Consider the following 24972-nt stretch of genomic DNA (forward strand, 5'->3'; position numbering starts at 1 on the left):
GGGGCAGTTTTTTTGCCACGCAGGCCAGCGGTATGTTGGAGGGGCTGGGCACTAAGGTGCGGCACAGAAGTATAGTAGTGGACCCCAGGCCCACCCACAAATTGTCCCTCACTCAGACTCAGGAGGCACCAGTCGCCCCTGCTTAAAGGCCTGTCATAAAGAAGAGGGAAAGCACCGTTTCTCTCTTGCTGCACAGAGGAGGATGCAGACCAGTGGCTTGAAGTTGCAGCAAAGTAACTTTATATTGGATATCCAGAAAAATGTCTTCACTGTAAGAATAGTGAGGCAATAGAATAGACTGCCTAGGATGGCCTGCATTATCTCATGGTTGAATAAGATGCTAGCTGCCTAACACCCTCATGTGTGCTGTTGGCTATGGAAACTGGCATGTCTTAACCACACAAGCCCAATGGGCCAGTAGAGTCAAATGGACCTCTGACCTTGTTCTGTGCATCAGGAAGAGATCCCCATCCCAGAGATCCCCATCCCAGCAACCCCATAAGGCCTTTCTCCGTTGCAAACTGGATGGGGGGAGGATAAGCCTACCTGTCTTCTCTCTGGATTAAGCACCTGATGGCAAGTATATTAAATGTGCCTGTCTTATACTTCAACGTAACTGCAAAGGCTACTGTGAAGGAGGAATTGCAGAGCACTTTTGAGTGCCAACGACAGAACTGTTTACTGAACTGCCAGTCCTGTGTGTTTATGTTGGCACAACATAGTGCTTTTCCTTCTATTTGCTTTGAATCAGTCCTGTTGCCAGTAGTGTAACTAGGGGCGGGCAAGAGGGGCACCTGCCCCAGGGGCCGAGTTAGGGGCTAAGCCAAGCTGTTGGTGCTGGGTTTATGTTTCTTAAACTGTATGTAAGGGATTCTCCCGGGTAGAAAAAGAACCACATGTATTTTGTTCAGATTTGTGCCTGTTGAAAGCAAATGTAATTCCACTGGCCTTAGTACAATTGTGCCCTTTATTGATGGACTGAACTTGGTCTTTTGTCCCCAGTAGTCAGTTACCCTTTTCTCAAATGGTGACAGTTCTGCAATGTTTCTCTTCTTCCTGGTGTCATCAGAGGCAGGATCTTTGATCCACCCATCCCTATGAGATAAGTGGCCCTCCACTGGTTCCAGCACTGTCACTGGGGGCATTACTAGCCCCTGGCTAGCTTTGGCTCATGCCAGAAGTAACACTGAACCATGGGAGCCCAGCTACATGAATTCATGATATTCAGGTTCAGGAGCTCCACTGTACAGGGGTTTGAATGATTTTATCAGACTGAAGACTATAACACAGACTAGAGAAGGTAACTTAGTTTCACATGGATTAGCATGGTAAGCAAAACAAAATGGGCCCAAGTGTGCAGTCTTTAGTGGTATTTTCTTTGAGCCTTTCTTGCAAAGCATTAAATCATGAGTGCATAGCTTGGTGTTATACTTGGTAATAACCGTTTCACGTTGACCTCCTTAAGATACTCAGGGTACGGGACAAAGCAACAGCCAATAAAGGGGGAGCTGGGACTTCCTGTAGGTCAGTTTATCTTGCTCCAGGATAATAGCCTTTGTGCATGCTCTTATATCCCGTGGTAAATGGATATTAAATAGTAGTAATTTATTCTTCTTTCACTGAGGGGTAAACCTCTGCAGTTCAGTTCCCATTTACCACAGAATAAGAGAATGACAGACAGCTACCATGGATCAGCTGATACACGTTTAGTCCCTGCCCCTTGCTAACTTGCATTAACTTGTTCATCTGCTCATACCCTCCGCTTTGGGGATTACTGTCCCCAAAATTCTCCAGACTTGCTGTGCAAGGACCTTGCCCTAAAGGGAAACCAGCTATCTTCTCACATAACAGACTGGGGTGGGAATCAAGAATTGTTCATTGTCAGTCTGCTTTTTCTATGAAAAACATTTGCTTCAAAAAAGGGGCAGCTCCATGCTGTCTGTAGAGTTAAACTCATTGTAATGAGGCAGTGGATGAAATCACTGAACCAACGACGTAATCCTATCAGACAGGGATAATTTCTTTTTCTGTTTTTACTTGTCTTTATTTTAAATTTAAAATATTTTTGGCTGGGCTAATCCCTGTGGATAAGAGCTCAGTTCAGCAGGCTATTGGCTACCAAATATGGTACTGATGCTAAAGATATTAGAGGAATGTGACTTATTCTAAGCCTACAGTCTCAGAATTTGCTGCCAAACAAATTAGATCATTTAAACTTTGGTGGTTTTAAACAATGTTGAAATATAATTTAGAACAAAAAGATCTGACTGTTTTTGCTGAACAACTCAGAGTCAGTTTTGCATATTCTGTGTGTGACCATCAATTCGGTTTAATAAGAATTCGATAGATTTTCAAAATATAGATGCATAGTTGCATATATAGTTCTGCCATGAAGTTTTATGGACACTAACCATAACAGCATGTATTCAGCTGTGTGGAAATTGTCAGTTAGATGCCTACAAAATTATATGCTTAGCTTCTTGGAAATGAAGCCCACAATACCCTGTCATGTGGTGCTTACTGGTAAAACTGATTGTTCACAACAGTGAAGGTGGTCCAGTGCAGCCAGCAGGCTCGCTGTGGCCTATAGCTACAAAGCACATGTCCCACCATACAAGGTGCAGATAGAAGTGACAATTTTCACCTGATCTGCCCACAGAAAGCTGTCTATAGCAGACCACTTCAAAAATGGCCGATCAGGGCAAAATCTGAACCCTTATGCAGACATTTCAAAACAGAGCATCTTCTGTAACTTGTGACTGTGCTGCCTGCCAGCCTCCGAGTTGTTTTCAGAATGGGAGGGGCAAAGGGGGTGTTGGTCTGGGGGGTTTTCAGCCCCCGCTGGAGGGTAGGGCAGGTGTATTGGGCTTGCAACCTGGGCCTGTGGTTCTGTTTTGTAGAAGTTTCCATCATCCTAACTAGGAAGAGTCTGGTTGGTTTAGGAAAAAGCCATGGAATTAAATATATATACCTTTATTAAGGGGATGATGGTGGCAGGACTAACTTGACCATTCTTTCAGCCCCTGCCCATCTTTATAGCACTTCCAAGTCCTAGACAGCAAGACACTGGAGATTCCCGCTGTCTCATTCCCTAAAGCAAGTCTGATGAGGTGTCCACTGTGCTATCAATGGATTATCAGTGCTTCTTTGTCTGAACCCCTTGCCCTTCCTGGACCTGGCTCCAAGTGCCAGCATAGCGGAGTGGTAGTGAAGTCCCAGCATAATTGGAAGACCTGAGATCATTCTTCAGTCTCTCTCTTCTACTAAAGAAAGGATTTTTTTTCTTTGGAGTGGTTAGGCCAACAATTAATATTTTGCCTGGGGTGGGCAAAATATGGCCCACAGACTGGATCCAGCCTGCCAGGTGGTTAGATCTGGCCCACAGATGAACAGCCGCCAGTTGATTAGGTCCAGCTCGTGGCTGCCACCTCAGCACTCCACATGAGACCAAAAGTCACCCGCTCCTACCTAGGACAGCCTGCACCACACTCCCACCCATGCCTGCTGACCCCAGCCAGTGTGCATACCTTCTTAGTGGGACTACTCCCAGTGCAGCTGAAGCCAGCTGGGTACTGCTTGACTTCCCCTGCCTCCAGCAGCTCCTTCGTCTTCCTCCTGCCCCTGCTGTGCTGCTCCAGGTGTGGTTGTAGGTGAGCCCAGCATGTGGGGCTCCAGCTCCAGCTCCCAGCTACCTTCCACCCACTTGGCTGCCTGCAGGTGGCTGCTCACTGTGCCAGATTGGCAGAGTGGATAGAAGATAGCTGGGAGCTCGAGCTGGGGTCCTGTGCTCTGGGACAGCTTCCTCCCCACGTGGAGCAGTGCGGCAGGGGCAGAAGGAAGAGCTGCTGGAGGCAGGGGGAGCCAAATAGAACCCAGGTGGCTGCAGCCACACCAGGAACAGCCCTGCTGGGAAGCTGTGTGTACTGGCCAGGGCTGGTGGACATAGGTGGAAGGCTGCCCTGGGAAAGAGAAGGGAGGGCTCAGTCCCATGTGGAGCACTGTGGGGGTAGCCATGGACCAAATGGGGTGTTTATGGGGGGAGACAGACCGCACCTGTGTGTTGGAAGGGGTATGGGGGGGACTGCCATGAGGGGTGGAGGTTGCCTGCATGCTAGGTCCCAGAAGCCAGCAGGGGTAGGCGGCAGGGGGCCTGGGTGAGCTTTGCTGCATGTGCCCACTTCCTCCTTCCTCTCTCCACCCCTAGTCAGCTCCCAGGACCTAGTGTACAGGCAGCTCCGACACACACATGCACACCCCTTCCCACACAATATACCAGAAGTAGACTTTATTTTCAGCTATTATAATATTGCCTCTATATATAGTACTCAAAAAAACATATATCAGAAAAAAAATATTTTTTGAAACAAAATTAAAATGTTATAGATGTTTGATTTTTAGTATATAATTTGTTTTTATCTATAATTTGTTCATAGTTTATAGTTTCATAGTTTCTAGGGTCAGAAGGGACCTGACCAGATCATCTAGTCCGACCCCCTGCCATGGCAGGAAAGAGTACTGGGGTCAAACGACCCCAGTAAGGTGTACATCTAGCCTCCTCTTAAAGACACCCAGGGTAGGAAGTCTCTTGGAAGTTGGTTCCAGATCCTAGCCACCCTGACATGTTCAAATGATATCTCCTAGACGATTTTGTGTGTGTGGCCTTTGACAGCTTAACAAACCTCGTTAAGTGGCCCTCCAGCCAAAATAATTGCCCACCCCAATGTAGGTGCTCTGTGTTCAACCCCAGAGGATTGTAACCCAGAGGATCAGGAACAGAAGAAGGCAAGGATCCAGACTGGAGACCCTAGCCAGGCAGTCTGGAGCAAGGAGGCACAACTATACAGTACCAAAACATGGGCGACTGCTGAGTGAGACCAGGAGCCAGCAAGGCAGTCTGGAGCACAAAGAGTCAACAGGTAGAAAGCAGGAACAAGAATGAAGCCAAGTAGAAAATAGGAAATAGGAAAGTAGGCATGACCAGCAGGACATTAGGGCTGTGCGAAACAGCTATGTTTCGTTTCGGTTTCAGATTCGGCCGGTTCAGAGGATAGTGATTCATTCTGGTGTTTCGGATCCCTGTTCCATTTTGATTCAACCAAATCTGTTTCAGAGTTTTGATGCAGTTTCAGCGCTGATTCAGAGATTCGGATCAGCCGGGGAGAGGCAAGTACAGCCAGGCAGCTGCAGGTTCTCCCCCAACTCCTCTGGCTGTACCTGCCTCTCCCCAGGCTGGGGGAGCCATGGGAGAAGCCCCTCTGGCTGCCCAGCCCCATCCCCTGCCTGACCTCAGCCTCAGCCTCAGCCTCAGCCTCCTGGCACTTTAAAAGGAGGGCTGCAGGGCTGTGCTGGACTATTCCCAGGGGGGCGCCTCTGAAACATTTCCAAAACATTTCGGATGGTTTTGTTTCGCTTCATTTCGGAGATGTTTTGGAGCCTTGTTTCATTTCGTTTTCAGTGTTTCGGGTCAGTGAAATGGGTCAAAACACCTCCAAAACGAAATGGCTGCTGAAGTTTCACACAGGCCTACTGGACATGGGACACTAGGATCCAAGACAGGCGTTTACCAGAATCAAAATAGCCATGGTCAAAGCCAGGTTTCAGTCTTGTTGCCAGGGTCAAGACAAGGTCATGGTCAGGGCAAACAGTTGATCAAGGCCAGGAGGTCCAAGACAGGAATACAAACAATAAGGAACAAGCACGGGGGTCCAAGCCAGCAGTACTCAACAGTGTTTTTACTGGGATAAAGCCCTACAAGGGGCGGGAGGGTTTTGTAGCTCTCATAAGGGGCTTGTGGCTCTTATTAGTTTATCTAGGTCACCTGGTCCCCCATTGGGAACCTCATGAGAGGACCCAGGCAGTGGGGCTAGTGTTTGGCCTGCTGCCTGGTACAGCTGTGGCCTTGGCTTCTGCCTGTGGCTATGGAAAGTCCAAGATCAGTTCTCAGAGGTTCGAGGCGGTCGTATTGCTGGAACAAAGGCAATCTGTGAAAAGCAAGCAAGGGTGGTTGGTTCCATATTGTAAAGCTTCTTTTTTTCCATTCATTCTCTTTAAGAAGAGGAGGGGCTTTGAAACATCATTGATTGTGTGAGTTACAGACAAGAGATGGGGTGGGCAAAATACGGCCAGCGGACCAGATCCAGCCCACCAATGGATTTTGTCTGGCCTGCAGCAGGTGCCTGAGTCCCGCCCACCCCAGGGCACAAAGGCTGGTCACTCCGCTCCTCCCTCAAGAACTCATAGCCAGGCCAGCTCTAACAGGTAGCATTTACTGATCAGAGAGAGAGAGAGAATGGGGGGTCATAGAGCAAAGAGATTTGAGAGAAAAATGCCTTAAGCAAAACAGAACGGGCTTGTTGGCCCTTTTTACACATGGCGAAAGATATATTACCATACTTTACTGGCTAAATTGCAGGTAGGCTACTTACAGATACAACCAGAAGATCTTGGAGGCCCAAGCTTCTGTATGTATTTCCAAAAACTCCTGCCAGAGGAAGTCCCCCAGACAAGGTGACCTGACCTTTAAAATACCTTCTCTGACCTCATCACCTGGCTCCAACCAGAAGCAGGCATTATTTGAACCCAGCTGAGGCAGACCGATCCTTCTAAAAGTCCTCAGCATCCCCAGGTGGAGTGACCAGGGTTGCACAGGTTGTTCAGTAGGAAACTGAGGACAAAGGAAGAGTGAGCTCCCCACTCCCTATGAAATTTTTACAACCTGGTCACTTAGCTTGACCAGGTGGATCCAGCAGGCAGAGTTTGAAAACAGAGGTGGGGTAGGCAGACTCAGAGCAGAAGGCAGATGAAAAAGGGGGATTTCTTCTTGGGGGGGCACCTTCAATGCTAGGGAATTGTGGCTTGGGGATGAGGGGCACCAGCAGGACCCAGGGGACTGTGGCTTGGGGGTGAGGGGTGCCTGCAATGCCAGGGGCAGGACACAGACATGTCAGGGTTGCTGTATGCCACAGTGCAGCGGGGGGACAGCTGCAGCTGGACTTGCATCCTGGTGAGTGAAAGTGGCAGGGGAAGGTCTGATTTTCCATGATGAAAACAACCAAAATCTATCTAATCTAACCATGTTGATCTGTCGGCCCTAATGAGTTGAATTGACTTGAGCCAGATAAGTGACTTGACTCAACTCAAGCTTGGCATGTCAGTGACTTGACTCGACTCGAGTCCCAAGTTTTGTGACTCATTATAACCCTAAATACCAGATACCTTACCAGCAAGATCATCCTTTTTCTTCTGGGTAGACTTGCAACAAAACATACCAGAGGACTTCCTGTTTCTGTGGTGGGTGTTTTTGGACTGATTACAAGCTAAAAGCACTTGAAATCTCCCAAGCTAGCCTGACCTAATGAGATGTTCAGGGTTGTTTAGGAAAAGGCAGAGAAGTTTATTACCAGTTGAACCTTTCATAATCCAGCTGTTTTTAGGCTGCTCATCACCACTGTTGGTACTGAACAGTTCACCTAGTGGTGCCTCTGAGCCCTAGAGACCAGATCTGGATCCTGGCTAACACGGAGTTTGGAGTTGTTCAGGTTCAGGTTTTGGGCTGGGTCTTTTAATTTTAGGGTTAGCCCTGCAATTTCCAGCCCCAGAGCTCTCCTTTTGTCTGTTTTCCCCTGTTCTTCCCTGCTAATAACAAATGTAAAATGCTCAAAGGCAAGTAATTATGAGGTTATCACCCACAGCAGGAGTGAACATCTCTCCTTTTTAATGTAAAATATTCTCAGTCTCCATCCAATTTATTACCCCATCTTTCCAAAAAAAAAAAACTAGGTCTGTCAAATGATTAAAAAAGTTATTGTGCAATTAGTTGCTCAAATAAAAAAATTAGTGGCAATTCATCTCAATTTTAATCACACAGCTAAAAACTCAAAATTATGCACAGAAAATCTGAAAATTATGCAAGTACTTTGTATAGTAGGGGTCTGGGGGGGAATTTGTGAAGGTGTGGGGGGTGGTGAGGTTTGGAGCCTGGGGAGAGTAGGTCCCTGCACATCCTGGCAGGATGCTGGGTACTGTGGGTTAGGAGTGAGGGGCAGCGGCAGGACTGGGGGTGGGGCTACGGCTTGGGAGTGAGGGGCGGGCACACACACACACACACACACAGCGCCGCATTGGTAAGTCTGTGGAGGGGAAGTGGCAGGGAGGGCAGATTGAGGACCCTACAGTGAGAGAGGGGGTGGGGCAGGGGCAGGCACTGGGGTGAATGGGACCCAGGGCCGGGGTGGGTTGTGAGACAGAGCCGCAGGCGGCTCGTCCAGGGACACCAGGGTGTGAGGGGGTAGAAGCAGGCTGCCCGCTGCAGACTGGGGTCTGCACCCTAATGCCTCTGCCCTGGGAGCTACGCAATGTCATATGCCTCCTGCCACCAGTCGGGCAAGGGATGTGCAGCCTGGCCAGCACACGGCTCCCAGGGCAAAGGCAGCAGGGGACAGTGGACAGTCCACTTCCACCCTACACCTCTGGATGAGCCTCCCACAGCCATTCACCCCAGTGCCTGCCCCTGCCCCATGCCCTCTCTTACCATGGGGGGCCTTGATCTGCCCCCCTACCCCCGAGTTCTTCCCTTTCCCCTGCCCCTTCCCCACCACAGAATTACTGGCATGGAGCTGCTCTGAACTCAGTTTGCACACTGTGGCTGCTTGTCTGTGTCTCTGCACACCTCCCCCCGACCCCACCCTGCTACTGCCATCTGGAGCCTGTGCCCAGGCTGCCCTTCAGTCCTCTGTGCTGCCACCACTGTCCCACTGGGCAGCCTGGAAGCAGTGGAGTGGAGCCCAGGTGTGGGCTCCAAAACCACATGCACAATGAATGCATTAAAAAAAATAACTCAAGAAATAATTAACACATTAATCATGCAACTTAAATGTGATTAATTGACAGCCCTAAACTACCCCCCCACCCCCGAGCTCTGGGGTCTAGGCCTTTCCATTCAAAGGCAAGCTCCCTTCCGCCTTGCTTTGTGAAATTCCTGTTTCCAGCCTGCCTCTCCTTCCTCTTTCCCATGCAGGCTGTGCTGCCACTTTTGCAACAAGATTAGTGATGATTGTCATTCCAGTATCAACATGCCATCTTGTATCATTAACAATGCCATGCCCCAGGTGCAAAGATAAATACTACTTTGTCAGTTTTGACATCCTGCTGGGCAAGTGCTCCAACTTGAAAAGGTTGATACATGTGAGATGTCATCACCTTTGCAGAATATTCTTTGGTCAGTGTTCATCAGCGTCTTGCAATTCAAATTCCAAAGCAGTCTGTCATCCGGAAGAGGTCTAATTAGATTATTAGTGGACAGATTTAGGAAAAAACCCCCTCATGAGTTTGGTAAATGTTTCATAAGCAGGTTAAGTAAGCAGAATTGCAAAAGTTAAGGGTTTCCTGTATAAACAGATGATCAGATTCAAATTTTAAACTGGAATTTGGGAGCATTTTCATATGTGTAATAGCAAATGAGGACAACCCATGTGCTGCAGTCAGATCCACAATGCCAGATATCTGTGACTTTGTTGGGCAATGTGGAAATGCCTGATTGCTAGCATGGTCCCTGAAAGAGCATCAGGCAAATCAGCATTGTATAAAAACCCACACCCCGTTCAAATGGAATTTGTATTAGCTTCAGAAGAGTGATGTGTGGGCTGGGGTAGGAAGCATCATGCAACCTCTGCTTTTGGGGGTACTAAGGTCTTACATTTATTTAATTAAATATATTTCCTTTTTGACTGTACAGATAATTGACATGCTGTGTTTTCTTTTTTTGAAAAAGGGAATTCGCTTTGACCCTGAAATTCCACAAACCCTACGCCTAGAATTCGCCAAGGCAAACACGAAGATGGCCAAAAGCAAACTAGTGGGGACCCCGAACCCAAGCACTTCTGTTCCTAACACTGTACCTCAGTTCATAACCAGAGAGCCATGTAAGTGCTTGGTTTTACTCTCATTCTAAAATGAACAGCAAATGGTGATGGCCAAGGAGCTGGTTCCTATGGCACTGCAAGTACATGAACTGAAAGTGTAGGCCTGATTGTGTTAGCTGTGCATAGTACCATTGGTATTAGGTGAATGGAGAAGCATACTTCCCTCATGCCTGAATGTGGGACAGGCAGTCCTGTCTATAGTCAGATTGCTTTGTTGGTAGACCAGGAGCCTTGGTTGAATTGATACCAGTCTCCTGCTGGCAGGCTGCTTAGCCAGTAGGTATAATTGCATTCTCTTTCTCACCACTGCTGTTTTTTGGCACTACAGAGCTGTCCCTTGATCTTTTCTGTTCAGTCGCATCTGGCGCAGGGCAGCAGATGGTGGGTGTTTACATATGGCAGTGAATACTGAACCATGTTGAAAGGCAAATCCTGCTCTAATTCTGATAGCAGGGGTGCTGAAGCAGACTAGCTGTTCAGTATTGTGGCTCCAAGAGGCTAGTGCTGGGAGTTTTAGAGGGAAGGTAAGCCCCCCTGCATCTGGGGGAAGCCCTCCTGACTCCACCTGGTGATCAACAGGTTTTACAGGTTGAGGTTTGGCAGCCCATGTCATTTGCTGTTGAATGCGTTTTATTGTGTCTTTAGATGAGAGATATCTGGAAGCAGAACTGTTCCCAATCTCACAAACCAACCCTTGCCAAATCCAGATACTAAATGAGATGCCATATTGGTGGATGGTTTATAATGTTCAATGTATCAGCAGGTGTGCTCCCTAGTCTCCCCTCCACTGGGTCCCTTGGGCCTGCCTATGACTTGATTGGGGAGATTCATACAGTATATGTGTACTTGTTGTGGGGGCAGCAGCAAAGAGCCTGTTTTTCCGTGGTGACAGCAGCAGCAGGAAGAGCTGCCACCACTGCTTCAGGAACACCAGGAAAAGTCTCTGTTCTCATAACAGCCATAACAGCTGTTCCTGCTGTGTACCACCATAGTAACACACAGAAGAGCCACTGTTCCTGCATGGTGGGTAGCAGTGATAAGACTGGTCCCAGTCTAGGGCAGTGACTGTGGCTATCAAGTTCACTCACAAAGATAAGGGTGAAGAAAGCATGCATTTGACACAGTGGACTGTCACCTATGAAAGCTTATGCCATTCTGCACAAGTTAGTCTTTAAGCTGCCACCCTGCCCTGCCTTCTACAATCAAACAAGAATTGGTTTCAAAGCTACTATGACTGCAAACTCATACTGGCTGAAAGTGCTTCAGCTTACTTTTGACAACTTTAGAGAAGGAACTCCTATTTTAAAATAAATACAAATTAACTTGACAGGAGGAATAAATTATGGAAAAAATAAAATCCAAGTATAAACCTGATCCTTTTGGTCTGCTTTATCATGTTCTGTGGAACAACTTTTGTAAAATGAGACAACCAAAAGTCCCCAGCATTGTATTAGAAAGCTACAAAGAAAAATAAAACACCATCGTAAATTATTTTTATGTTAAAGTAATTTTATGTAATATCTTACTTAAAAGAATCTTTCAGCAGAGCTTTTTGTGTAACAAAAATTGATGTGAAATTGATATTAGTTTAGGAGCTTGGAAGAAGAGAATGGAAAAAATATTTAGCTACTTCCATAAATAAAACACAGTTAAGGATTCAAAATCATTTGGGAATACAGAAGTCTGAGAAGAGCTGGAATTGAGTTGGGAATTTGAGCTGTGCCCCCCTGAACAGCCATTCAGGTATGGAAAGGGTTTGGATTGCACTGGCCATACCCCTCACTTACTTCAACATTGGAAGGTGAGTGAACCAAAGGTTTTAGTTGGGATCTGAGAAGTTCAAAGCTTAAAAATGATGGCAGGGGAGTGTCATCTTAGATTAGTCAGATAAGCTTCTGCAGATGAAAAATGCAAAACTGGGTAAATATTTAGGTATGCAAAATAATGGCATTGTAGCAGGGTATTCCTGGGATAGTTAGAGATGCTCAGGTCAGATGGTACTATTGTGGCTATCCAGTCTGACCTCCTGTGTAACACATGGCAGCAATGGTCCCCAGTGACTCCTGCGCAGAGTCTGGAAAGTAATGGTAGAGCTAGAGCAGATCTTTTTACCTGTTGTGCTCTTTGCCCCACAGCATGGTACAATGAAAAGGCCCATTTTGCTACTGTGAAAGAACAAATGCAAAAATAACCACAGCTGAGTGTGTAACAAAAAGTCAGTGACCCATTATGCTGAGCAGAGGGCATGTTGGAAACTGGAAACATGGCTTGGCAAGGAATTTCAGAACCTCAGGCTTGGTTTGCCGGGCTTGAAATGAACCAACATTTATATTTTTCACAAAAAATTCATTGACATTTTTAAGAACATATCTAACCAATGTTTTTATCAAAATCCTATTCAAAATTGCTACAAGGCATTTTCATTTCCATAAATCATGTTCTTAGTAAAATAAAACCTTTGATAGTACCTCTAGGCCTTCTACTGTTGTGTATAGCAAGAATTACCTTGGTCACTTGTCTGTTACCAAGGACATCCCAATGCATCATTTACCAATTCCCAAATCCTGGTCCCATTCAAATCAACAACAAAGCTGTCCTTGATTTCAATGGTTGCTTGTACATGTGATGGAATTGTACTTTTTAGCAGTTTAATTGCCCTTTTATAGCGATTAAATTGTGTCACACATTACATGTGTGGTGGTGTATTGCAGTGTAAATGACTTTGTTATGTAGCAAATTAAAACACATCCCAATGTATTTTAGTTTGCTACCTAACATATTGCAGTGATGCATCCATCCCCAAGCCCTCCCAGGCTTCCAGTGTCCCATGCATTGTCCCTGTCATCTTCTCCAGCTCCAGTACACCCAGCTTGCCCCTGGGGCAGCATGGGGAGACAGCAGCAGGGTGGCTGGATGTGCTGGTGGCCAAAGAAGGTGGTGGAGATGGTGCATGGGGTGCTGGAAGCCCAGGCAGGCTCGGGGAAGCTCAGGCTTGATGGGCTTCCAGCACCCTGTGCCCATTCCTACCACCTTTTCTGGTCACAAGCACACGCAGCTGTCCTCCTGCTACCTTGCCACAGTGCCCCAGGGGCAAGCCAGGCCATTCCTGGGCAGTCCCAGGTGGTGGGAAGGCAGCAGAGGCAATGCATGGGGCACTGGAAGTCCAGGCAGGAGGGTGGAAAAAAAAGTAGCGAAGGGTCCAATCCTTTTTTCTTTTTCTGGCGGACCCTGACCACAGTTGGAGGATGAGCTGCCAGCAGTGTCTGAGCTGCAGGGGGCCCCGGTCCTTCCCTCTGCAGTGGCAGTGCCCTGCCCCAGGGCATCTGGGCAGGCTGCTAGCAGCATAGGCAGATAAGTGGATGGGCCAGCTGGGCACGAGCGCAGGGGCCACTACCAACTGGGGACCCAGATCCTCATCAGCAGGGAAAAGAAAGTTGAGGCTTTCACATTTGTTTCCCCACATCTGGGAGTGGGGCCCCTTCCCTAATGTGGCTGGGGGGGCCAGGTTGGAGCCAGGCTGGCCAGGAGTGCCATGCAGTGCCACACTTGGGAGGAAAGAGGCTGGGCCAGGCTGAGAGCGCCATGTTCCTCTGTGCCTCTGCAGGCAGGTGCTGGTGCTGGGGGGGGAGGCATAGCCCCCCAAAATTCACCATAACCCCCCATAGCCACCCCTCCCAATGTTGCCATCTGCCCACATGGTACAGTGCCCCCAGCCTGGTCCCATGTGTGTTTGCATTCGCACAGACACAGCCAGGCAGCAGTGCTCATTGGTCAGTGCAATAGGGGCTGGGCGAGAGCAAAACTGAGCTGCAGGCAGTTCGTGGGGTTGTGGGGGGGAGAGGAAGGGGCTACCTCAGAGTGATTGAGAGTGGGGGAGGGGGAAGGTCCTGTGCAGGGAAGGTGTGTGGCTGTGTGTGTTTGTCTCTGTCTCTATCTCTGTGTGTGCATGTCTCTCTGTGAGTGTATATGTGTGTGTGCGTGTGTGTGTGCGTGCGTGCGGTTATGCATGCATCTGTGTGTGTGTACGTGGATCTGTGCACGTGCATCTGTGTGCATGTATGTGTCTGCATGTGAGTGCATGTGTCTGCATGTGTCTATGTGTGCGTGCATCTGTACATTTGTGCATGCATCTGTGTGTGCATCTGTGTCTGTGTGCATGCGTCTGTGGGCACATCTGTGCATCTGTTTTTGTGTGCACACATCTGTGAGTGTCTGTGTGAGCATGTCTGTATGTGTGTGCGTGTGTACATGCATGTCTGTGTTCATGACAGGGAGAGTGCACAGGTAACTGGTGCTTCCTGAGACTGGGGGGACACAGTTTGTAGGCAGCAGCGGTGGGGTGGTGAGTGGCGACTGCTTGCAGAAACGAGCTGCAGCGGTGGGTTGGAAAGCAGCGACCACCCGCAGAAGCTGACAGTGGCAGCAGCCAATCTCAGAGGGGGCACATGCCCCCCTGTGCCCCTCCTACTAGTCGCCTATAGGAGAGTGCGCTTGTGTCTGTGTCCATGTGCAGAGAGTGAATGAATAGTGTGTGCCCATCTGCATGTGTGCGTGCGCCTCTGTGTGCATGTGTGTATGTGTGTGCATATGTATGTGTGTGCATGCATGCATGCATGTATGTGTGTGCATGTGTCTGTGTCCATGGCACGGACAGTATGTGTCTGTGTCCATGTGCAGAGAGTGAGTGAGTGAGAGTAGAGTGCACGCCTGTCTGTGTGCATGCCTGTGTATGCCTGTGTATGTATGCCTGTGTGTATGTATCTTTGGCCGTAGCGGGGGAGGGGGAGGGTAGCAGGGAGAACAGGGGGGCATATGCCTCCCCCCCGCCCAGCCCAGCAAGGTCCACCCAGCCTCCCCTGCCAGCACTAGGAGGAGAAGGGGCTGCTCTCCCTGCACAGCCCAGCGCCTGTGGGTGGAGGGGGCCTCCAATTTTGTTTGTCCAGGGCCCTAGTACACCTTAATCCACCTCTGGCTAGCCGGCCAGATGCTGTCTCAGCTCAGAGCCAGCACCAGGCCCACTAGCAGCCCACCTGGGCAGCCCCAGGGGGCACCACCACCATGGAGGGGAGGATTGGAGGCCCCTGCAGCTCAGGGCCCACTGGCAGCTTGCCCTCCAGCCGTGGGCAGGCTCTGCCGGAAAAAAAAAAGGATTGAGCCCCTCAGCATAACAGTGACAGAAGCCCCTAAATTGAAACAGTGGCATCATTCAGTTTAAGGGAACTAAACCCCTGTCACATGTACAAGCAGCTAACAGGAGCAAAGGTTAGTTCAAGCTATGTCATGTTAAATACAGCACAGAACCACTTACATCTGCTCCAGCCCAGGAAAATGCCCTGTTGCATGGGAGGCCCCTGCAAATCGTGTTGGGAGGTGTGGCTGCTGGCACAGATGAGAGGAAGCAGTTTTCACCACCATGACAGCTTGAACTAACCATGCTCCTTGTGGTGGTGCTGCATCCCCACTTGTGATACAGTTTTCTACTCCAGCTCAGAAGGAGCCAGTGCTGGTAATGCCTGTCAACAACTAGTTAGTTTCCTGGCTTGTTGGGTGCTTTCGTGGAGCTCTGTGATTTGGTGTGCTGAATTTTCTAAAGGGTTTCAGAAGCCCTGTAGGAAAGCATCCACTGATAGCTTTGCCGAGCAGGTTTGTAGCCTTTTTTCAGGTGTCACCCTTTGCAGAGGGCAACAAAGTCCTGTATGGCAGAGGGCTCTAAGTGAGACGAAGACAGTTCTTTTGCCTCGCCCTGGCTTTGGATAGGGCTGAACTTCACCTCAAATGTTTTTATCCTACAGTACAAAAAGCCAAAAGTTTTCTAACCTAAAAATAACTTTAATGGGAAACAGACAATGCAAGAAGTCTGCGTCATGCCTTATTCACCAGGAAAGAGAAAAAAAAACAACACTTGGGAAGGGTCCCTCACCTCCCACAGTTTCTGGCCCATGATTTATAATTGGGGATTATGAGAAGTCGGAAGGAGACATTTGCTATTCCATCCCTTATGCTCACTGCCTAAAAGGTATCCCTTTTGAGTCAAAGTAAGCCCCTGTTTAAGGCTAAGGTGCTTTGTATGTGTGAATGTCCAGCCCCATGGCTCCCTCCCCTAGAGGATGAGCCCAAGCCTTAGGAATGTGTGGTGCTAGAGGGAGCTGTTTATACTAGTGCTGGCCAAGTTTTCACTGTTTATCTTACTTTAAAGTCAACAGTGTAAACTCTTAATCTCCTATGTCATTAGCATGCAGCCTGCACAAGCTTTGCTCCTCTTTGGCTTTTGTAAGTTGTTGCTGTTGCCTGCTTCTGCTGTTCTGGCTTGAAGTGAGGAGGAGAAAAAAAAGTCTAATTTGGAAGAAGTCAAGGGGCATTGGCTTGAAAGTGTCAGAGCTCTTGCCTGATTAGGGAGGGAGGATGTGTACAGTCCTCCGAGAGCAGCAGAAGGGTTTTGGCAGGAACAAAGGAAACTTAATAAAATCTACATGGAATTTTTCCAATTCTCAGACATCTGATAATGAAGATTGTGTCATGTTTTCTAAGCGACAGTCATTCCAGCACTGGAAAAGAGCTCTAGTACAACAGTCTACCAGTGGCTTTCCACCACAATATTTGAGTGCCTCCTAGGCTCCAATGTATTTATTTACCCCCTTGAGCAGATGGAAACTGAGGAATGACAGACCAGGTGACTTGGCTGAGGTCACACAGGGAGTCTGTGGCAGAGGAAAGAGTGGAACTGGGATCACCAGAGTCCCAGTTTAATACTTTTGAGTGACCCTTCCTCTCCCCACTTTGGAGGCAGCCTGAGATTCTGACTCTCCTGACTGTCCTCTGACGAAAAAGAAAAACTCAGCCTACAAAGAGGTAGGTAGCAAGGAAGAAGAGGTGGAGATTGGGTTAACTTCTGGGAAAGGCTATGGCCATTCCTTCAGCTGCCAAATGACAGCCTGTTAACTGGGCACTCAGGGAGAGAAAAGGACATTTTAGAACTTATCTCCCTAGGGTGATTTGCCAGTTGAGCTGCTGATCAGTTCAACCCTGCCACCCTCATGTGTATATATATACTGTTACAGCTTATTGTAGTTCCAGAAAGGGAAGTGGGCTGTGTTGTCATGAGCCACCATTGCACACATGCTCAGGGCTATCTTGGCAGTACAGTGATGGTCAGTGCCTCCCCCTCCTTTCCTGTTCTCCCTCCCCCCAGTGCAAGTACACCAGTCTACATACTGTATATCCAGCAGGCCAGAGACACTCAGGACCACTTCCAGAAATATTCAGCTGTGCCACAGGTAGTGCAATCAAAAAAGCAGCATTAAATACCATGGAGGAGGGAAAGACAGCACTCCCCCAAGAGGGGGAGGGTTATTCCCATTAACAATATGAAAGGTATATATTTGAAGTCTTGTCACTTGTGGCATTGAAAAAGCACGGGTTGGAGTCAGCTGAGAGGAAACTTTCAGGCTTTAGCTGTTTTCAGGACCAGAGGGTAGGTGAGAGGGGAACAGGTGGGTCAAATACTTCCCTATTTATCCAAGCTGGTATTTTAAATACATGCTTTTCATGTTCCAGGGTCTAAGGAGATCCCTGGTGCAGTGAGATGTTCATGGCATTCAGCTTAGTGGAGGGAGCGCATAGGATAAAATGTGAGAGAAATGAAATCCATGCATACTTGTGTTATAATTACTATTATGCTTTGTTATTTATATGTTGAGGTAGCTTCAGAGCTTCAGGAGTGGATTAGGACCATAAGGTTATGCACTCTGTAGACACAGAATAAAAAGCCAGTCCCTTCTTCAGGGAGTTTCCAATCTAGGATTTCTGGTCTTTTCCTCTGGAACTGCTCCAAGCCCCAAGCATGGTAGGGAAGTATTCCAAGGAGTAATGGACTCTGGAAGTTCACATGGAAAAGCTGAGTAAATTTGGAGGGTCACATATAGGGAAAGCTTAAAGTCACCTTTGCCTTATCTCTAGAGGAGCTCCATATCCATCATGGCTCTCACTACATTGATTACGGCCGTGTGTAGGTGAAACGATGGGCATGTGTGCACAACACTTTAAAGCCAGTTAAATGCTTTTGCACTGCTTTAATGGTGTTGGTGTTTGCATGCGTCAGCGGTGTATTGTGCAGTAATTCCAGCCACTGTAGCAAATTCAGCAGCGTAATGGGCCTTAAATGACTTGGGGCACAGCAAACTAAAACGCCACTGAGGAGTTTTAGTTTGCTGCCCTACAGCTGCAGAGCAAAGCACCGGGCTCTGTGCAGCTCAGGGGCTCTTCAGAAAGCCCGTGCAGGCAGCCTGGCAGCAGCCTGGGAAGGCAGGCTCCACCCAAGATCTTTTTTATTTTTCCCTGGAGCCAGCCTGCTTTTGTTGCGTGGGGGCCCAGTGCTTCCCTCCATGGCTGCAGTGCCCCCCAGGACCATCCGAGCTGGGTGCCTGTGGGCAGGAGCTGTCTGTGGAGGAGGGCTGACGCTGCCATAGAGGGAAGCATCAGCCCCAGTCCCCCGTAGCCTAGGGACTGCTCCACCCGCCGGCAGCTCCCCCTCCCCTCCCTGTTGCTGGAGAGGCAGGTAAGTTTGGGTCTGTGCATGACATGGGGGTTTACTTTCCCTAAATTGAAGCACTGTTTTTAAAAATGCAGTGTTTCAATTTAGGGCCCCCGTTTCATCTGCACATGCCCTAGGACACATCTACTACTCACTGGGCCTGTCTCCCTCCTTCCAACCTTGTAAGCCCCAGCTTGTCTCTCTGATCTCCCCTTATGGGTATCCAGCCATCTCTGAAACTTATCATGGCCACTTCAAGCTTCTGATACTTCCTATGAAGCCTCCCTTTGCTTGCTATGATGTACCTGCTGCTTGGCCCATAATCTTGGCTTCCTCTTTGATTCAGGCTTCTCCTTTGACCCACATATCCAGGCCATGCCCCATTGTTTCTTCTTGTGCAGTGTCTCTCAGATCCCAACTCTCCCCCTATATGGCCAAGGCTCTGGTCTGTATCCCAGCCATCTCACATCAACTATTGTGATCTCCAGCTTCACACCTGCTTTCCCCTTTAACTTCTACTAAAACTACATCATCCTTCCTTGGGATCCCCATTTGGCACATCCTCTTCTATTGTGCTACACCTACCACCAAGTGAGGCTACACCAGGGGTGGGCAAAATATGGCCCGCAGGCCAGATGCAGCCTGCCAGCTGACTGGATCTGGCCCACTGGGTTCCCTCTGCCTCCAGCAATTCCTGGAGTCCTGTCCCTGCTGCAGCACTCTAGGCATCAGGTAGAGAGGGGAAGCTGCTGTGTTGAGGGGTCTCCTACACATACTCCCGTTTGCCATAGCACCATAGCACTCCACCAGGAAGAAGGGTAGCAGATCTCAGTTAAATCTGACTGTTCTACAGTGAGAAGGCCATAGGCTGTTAATCCCTACAGCCTTTGTGGTGCATGAGAGGGGGAATTGCTCCTGGTCAGCCTAGGCAGCAGGGGGTCACAGGGGATGGGGAGAGCTGTTTCAGCTTGGCAGGACACTGCTTGGCAGCCACATGAAGATTGGGACCCTCCTGATCCTCACATGGCCAGGAGAGCTGTTCCCTGTCCCAAACCCCATGTGACTGGCAGGCAGGGTCCCCACTGAGCAGGGACAGATCTCTTGGCCATGTGGGAATTGGGACCTTACCAATCCCCATGTGGCTGGCAGGCAGCGTGCCCCCTGAGTGGGGATGGCTCTCCCAGCCATGTGGGGATCAGGACCTGCCCCTGTGCCTCATGCCAGCCCCAGGGCTGGCACCCAGAGGAGTGTGGAGCTCCCCCTGGATGCTCCAGGGGGGCAGAGTAGGGCTGTGTGAAGCTTTGGTAGCCAATTCGATTCAGAGGAAATTCGGCCTGATTTGGCGACCGAATCTGAATTTAGTTGGGAGACCCATTAAAAGGTTCGATTTGAATCAGAAGCCTCCAAATCAATTTGGAAAAGATTCAGCACCAATTCGGAGATTCGGCCATAGACTAAACAGGCAGCAGTCCTCGAGGACGCTGGACACAGCTGCCTCCAGCTGGTAAGTCTTTTGTGGTGGGTGAAGGGGGGAGGGAATCAGATCAATGCCCCCACAGTGAGGGAAGGACTGGGGCCAGGACAAGCTGCCCAGCTGGGGCAGGAGGGGCATGGGATTCAGGGAGGGAAGATCCCACCACTGTGGGATCCACATGCCACCAGTCTGGGTGGGCATGAGAGCTGGTGTGTGCCCCTGGATCTGCATGGGGCAGGCTGGGCGGGCTGCACTCCAAGAGGCTAGCCCCAGCCGCCCGCTGCCAGACTGCGCTCTGTGGAGTGGGTAGAGCCAGGACTGTGCTCCAGGCAGCTAGCCCCAGCTGAAGCACAGAGTGCAGCCCTGGCTCTGCCCACCTCACAAAGCACTGTGGAGTGGTGGCTATGCGGGGAGCTGCAGCCACCCTAAAATTAGCTTCTGCCGCCAGCCTGCTGCGATCTGGGTGTATTCACCCTCCAACATACCTTGCCACTGCTCAACCAGCCGGGACAAAGCCGGGGCTTATCAGGGAGGCACAGGGAGGCTTAGTGAGCGGCGGGAGGACATAGCCCAGGGGCGGGCAATTATTTTGGGTAGAGGGTCACTTACTGAGTTTCAGCAAGCCATTGAGGGCTGCATGACAGGCAGCCCAGGGCAGATTAATATTAATTTTCTAATTTTTTTAGACTCCCTGTGGGCTGGATAGAATGGCCTGCCAGGCTGCATCCAGCCCCCCGGGCCACATTTTGCCCACCCCTGGCATAGCCCCACACCCAGCGCCTCCGCCCAGAGCAAGCCGTGCCTGCATTGCACCTCCTGCCTCACCCTGGCTGGGCAAGCAGCATAGTCCCCACTCCCAGCGCTGCCATGCCCACATCCCACGCCCCACTCATCCCAGTGGACAAGCAGTGGCAGGGCAGAGTCCCTGCTCCCAGTGCCTTCTTGCTGCCTGTCTAGAGCACAGCCTGGCCCAGGCTGCCCCACACAGATCTGGGGGCACACACCCGCTCACATGCCCTCCCAGACCAGCAGCACACAGTGGTATGCAGTAGCAGGAGCCCCCCTCCCTGAGTCCCATGCCCCTCCACCCCGCCTGGGGAGCTTGCCCCAGCCCCAGTCCTTCTCTTGCTGTGGTGGCATTGATCTGCTCCCCCCCTTCCTTCCCCTCTGCCCACTGCAACAGACTTACCAGCTGGAGGCAGCTGTGTCCAGCATCCTCAAGGACTGCTGCCTGTTTATAGTCTATGGCCGAATCTCCAAATCTGCTGAATCTTCGAATCCGATTCAGCCAAATCGAATCAGGACAGTAACTTGAATCACCAAACTGAATCACTGTCCCTGTGAATCAGCCAAATCCAAATCCGAACCAAATACTTGCCGCTTTGCACAGGCCTCATACAGAGCAAGGCAGGAGGAGCCCTGGACTGCTCAGGCACATTTTTGTTCCTAGCGGAGACATATACGTAGATGTGTGCCTTGGAGTGCTTTAATGAGATTCTGTTTTCTGTGAAGAAAATTCAGGCACATTAATTGCATATGTACATGCACCCACTGTGTTGGAACTTGTAGCAGCAGCATATTCAGGTAGATGCCTATTCAAGGGGTTTTTTCTTCTGTTAGCTGTCCTCTTGCCATCTTCTCCCCTATCACTCCCCTGTCATGCTGATGCACAGTCCACCTCTGATCCATGGTGGACCCTGGCTCTGATACCCTTTTCCAAAGCAGAGTTTTTCTCCTAGTCTTTCTCCTCTTTGACCCATTATTTGCAGGATGAGACAGTTAAGGCCCTAACATTGATATGATGTGAGTTCTCGTCCTGTTTGAAAAATTACAGTGTGGTAACCATTAACTCTCCTTATTCTTTTCTTGCAGATGAGCTCACAGTGCCTGCACTTTATCCCAGTAGCCCTGAAGTGTGGGCGCCGTACCCTCTGTACCCAGCGGAGCTAGCACCTGCTCTACCTCCTCCTGCTTTCACCTATCCCGCCTCACTGCATGCCCAGGTAATTTATACCAATCAGCCACAACTTCACTCACTTCACCACCAGTCCTTCCAGATCAGTTCCCCAGTGCACACCATACAACTAACCCCTGTCCGGCTAACAGACACACCTTCCAGAGGTTAATAATGTCACCTAAATCAAGCTGACACATCCTACTTGCAGGGACAGGCTTACATAGATGACAGCACACACTGCCTGATGTATTCCAGACACTTCTCTCTTCCTTAATACTTTCACTTTCATTCACAGAGACTCGGGAAGCAGTTACAGAGATTAACCAAATATCATTTAACCACATGCAAATTTATGACCAGTATATATATATATACCACCCATTCCATACTGGCACGTACAATATTTCATTTGACCCCTAAGGCAAATTATTTTGAAGTGAATTAATGGGTGGGGGAGAAGGTGTGTATGTACATGCGCGTGCACATGGTTAAGTTTGAATTTGGGCATCTGAAAAGGTAGTGCTGATCATGGGTGACTGGTACCTCCTGAGTCTGGGCAGGCACCAGATTGCTGACCAGAGCGGGGTCCCCCCACGACCAATTGCTGACCAGAGAGGGGTGGCGGCACATCTCCCAAGGGCCAATCGCTGAGCCAGCAGTGAAACTGGAAGCGCACTTCTGCTAGCACTTCCGGTTTTGCGGCTGGCACTTCCAGGGGGTGCACTTGCACCCACATGCACCCCCTACGTGTTGCCAATGATGTTGATTCCAGCCCAGAGATAGAAGACTACAGAATACTGCATGGGCATGAAGGAGGCCAGTGATTCAAGGAAAAGGATTATAGCCTTAGCTTCTAGGAAGGGCAGGGAGATTTTTTGCAGAAAAGGAAGAGCTGAGTACTGTACCTCTGAGACAGTAACAGCAGTCACTAGGGTTAGGGGGAAAGCAGAGATGAACAGTGTGGGCTGGACACAAATGCCTGGACAGGATTTCCTGCTGCACAGACAGCTAGTACATTTCTGCAGTTGAGGGTAAGGCTCTGTATGTGTGTCTTGACAAGCCAGTCCTTGACAAGCCAGTCCTGTGCCTCCCATAACAGCCCTTAGATCCAAGCCTCTCTCCCCTGTGACAAAGTAGTTTCTGTGGTCTATTGCAGGGCTGTCCAGCCAGCACCCAGCATACATCCCGCAAGTGACACAGGCAGCTTCTGCGTGTAGCACAAGGCAGGTTGGGGAGGGGCAGGCAGCAGCTTTGGGCTAGCAGCAGAGCAGAAGATCAGGCAGGGAAGGGGATTGGAGTGACATGTGTCATAGGTGGGGAAGTGGTGCTTACTATGTGGCATGCCTGCCCAAAAGGCTGGCTCCCATTTGTCTATTACACCTTTGGCGTGTCTGGTCACGCTGTTAACAAGGCTGTGAGGGGATGGGTCACCGCTGACTCCGGTCTGGGTTCCTGGTGTTGGTTTGTTTTACATATTTACATATGAATTATGCACCCCTGAAACACAACTAAGTTGACGATCCATCACCAGGCAGTTGGAGAAGGAGTGTTTAATCATATGATCCCATCTCCAGTACTTCCTAAGATGACCCTCAGGGAAAGGTACCGCATCAAGTGCATTACTCTGTGATCCTTGCTCAGTGGACGAAGCCAGAGTTGAATACACTTAGACAACCTACAGAAAATGCAGTAGCAATCCCTGACTGATGAGAAGAACCATCTTCAGAACCAGCTTTTCATATTATAAGTTGTTGCACCGAACTGTGATATCACCAGTTACGCTGGTGGGGAAAATTCATTCTTTGTACAATGCCAGCCACTTGTATGAGGGAAGTCTCCCTTGATCCACTCATTGAAGTGAACAGTAAATCCATCCCTCACTGTATCTGCTACCCCTGTCCATTCTCAATTGTCCTCTTCAACATTTGCTTGTTTGGCCACTGTAGCTGAAGTTGTGGTTCCTGGCAAGTCAGTCTGACATTGCAGAGAGGCTACACATGTCAAGGGAAGTGTAGAAAAATTCCCTCTTGGAATGCGTCCATGGATGCTTCCGCTGCCCCAGCAGCAGTCTTCAGTGGGGTGTAATGGCAGCCAGAGCCGTCCCCAGTGGTGTGCAGGGCCCAGGACATATCAACCTGTGTGGGGCCTGTTGGCGGGGCAGTGGCAAGCGACCGGGGCTGGTGGAGCGGGGTGGGGAAGCCAACGGAGTGGGGGGCGTAGTGGGGGCCTGTGTGTTCAGTAAGAGCAGTACTAGAAGTACTCTTTGAACCCATACCAGCACAGAGACACCAGCAAGCTTCATGAGTCCTCTGCCATTCATCTGCCCTTTTCTATAAAGCAGGCCACTGCCAACTCAGTGCAGGTCTTGTGTGCAACCCAGTGCCAAATGAAGGCATAGGAAATGTTCATCCACTCTCCACTGTAGTTATAGTCCACTGCCCTCCTCCTAGTTCTTAATACTCTTTTAGAAGCTTCTCCACCAGTTTTGTCCTTTGTTCCTCAGCCCATTCCAGCTTCACCTAATAAAGCAATCCCACGCCAACTACTGGCTTGCTTATTTCCTCACTCAGTGAGCCCAGCTTCTTGGTGTGCTTGCCAGGAGTGAGAGTCCAACCATGAATACTTTGTGCTAGTGTGAAGGATAGACCCCCTGTAAGTGTGCATGCAAGTATCTTGCCTTGGAGATGGAGTGTGTCAGCTTGGAGCCATGGAGATAGATATGATTGTCCAGGGAAACTTAAGCACCAGAATGGTTTCTCAAAGAGCAAAAGGCTGAATGAATATTTCCAAAGCTTCTGACTGCCCCTTGGTAGAGGCTTCTTAATCAAGGCCTTGAACTTTAGAACGAGGCCTTGTCTGTGAAAGGAGGGAGCAGGTTTAAATGTTCTTGGCCAAATAAAAATGCAGTGGCTACAGTAGTCTCTGCTCTAGGCAGCCTGGAGGTGGGCAGTAAAGCTACCTGCAGCTAAAGTCCTTCCAGTGCAGGAACAATAACAATAGCTGTAGATTACTGCTTGTTAGCAGGCTTGCAGACTTGTATGCTACAGAGGGTGAGAGTCTTTTCCTGCTCCTTTGTTGGCATTTGTTTGAG

The 24972-nt window shown here is 49.4% G+C and overlaps 1 protein-coding gene across 2 annotated transcripts in view; it reads left to right on the forward strand.

The window, feature by feature from the left end:
* Nucleotides 1-24972, forward strand: part of RBPMS (RNA binding protein, mRNA processing factor) — a 191824-nt gene that overhangs the window by 128492 nt on the left and 38360 nt on the right. Inside the window, exons 5-6 of one of the 2 annotated variants that reach the window (XM_090032031.1) lie at nt 9770-9920; nt 21797-21927. In XM_090032031.1, coding sequence (XP_089888157.1) covers nt 9770-9920; nt 21797-21927 — 282 coding nt within the window. The remainder of the gene's footprint in view (nt 1-9769; nt 9921-21796; nt 21928-24972) is intronic. The other variant, XM_090032032.1, reaches the window with a different exon arrangement.

The sequence above is a fragment of the Crocodylus siamensis genome, chromosome 2, assembly GCF_052110815.1.
Source record: "Crocodylus siamensis isolate JL-2025a chromosome 2, ASM5211081v1, whole genome shotgun sequence".
Classification (NCBI taxonomy): Eukaryota; Metazoa; Chordata; order Crocodylia; family Crocodylidae; genus Crocodylus; species Crocodylus siamensis.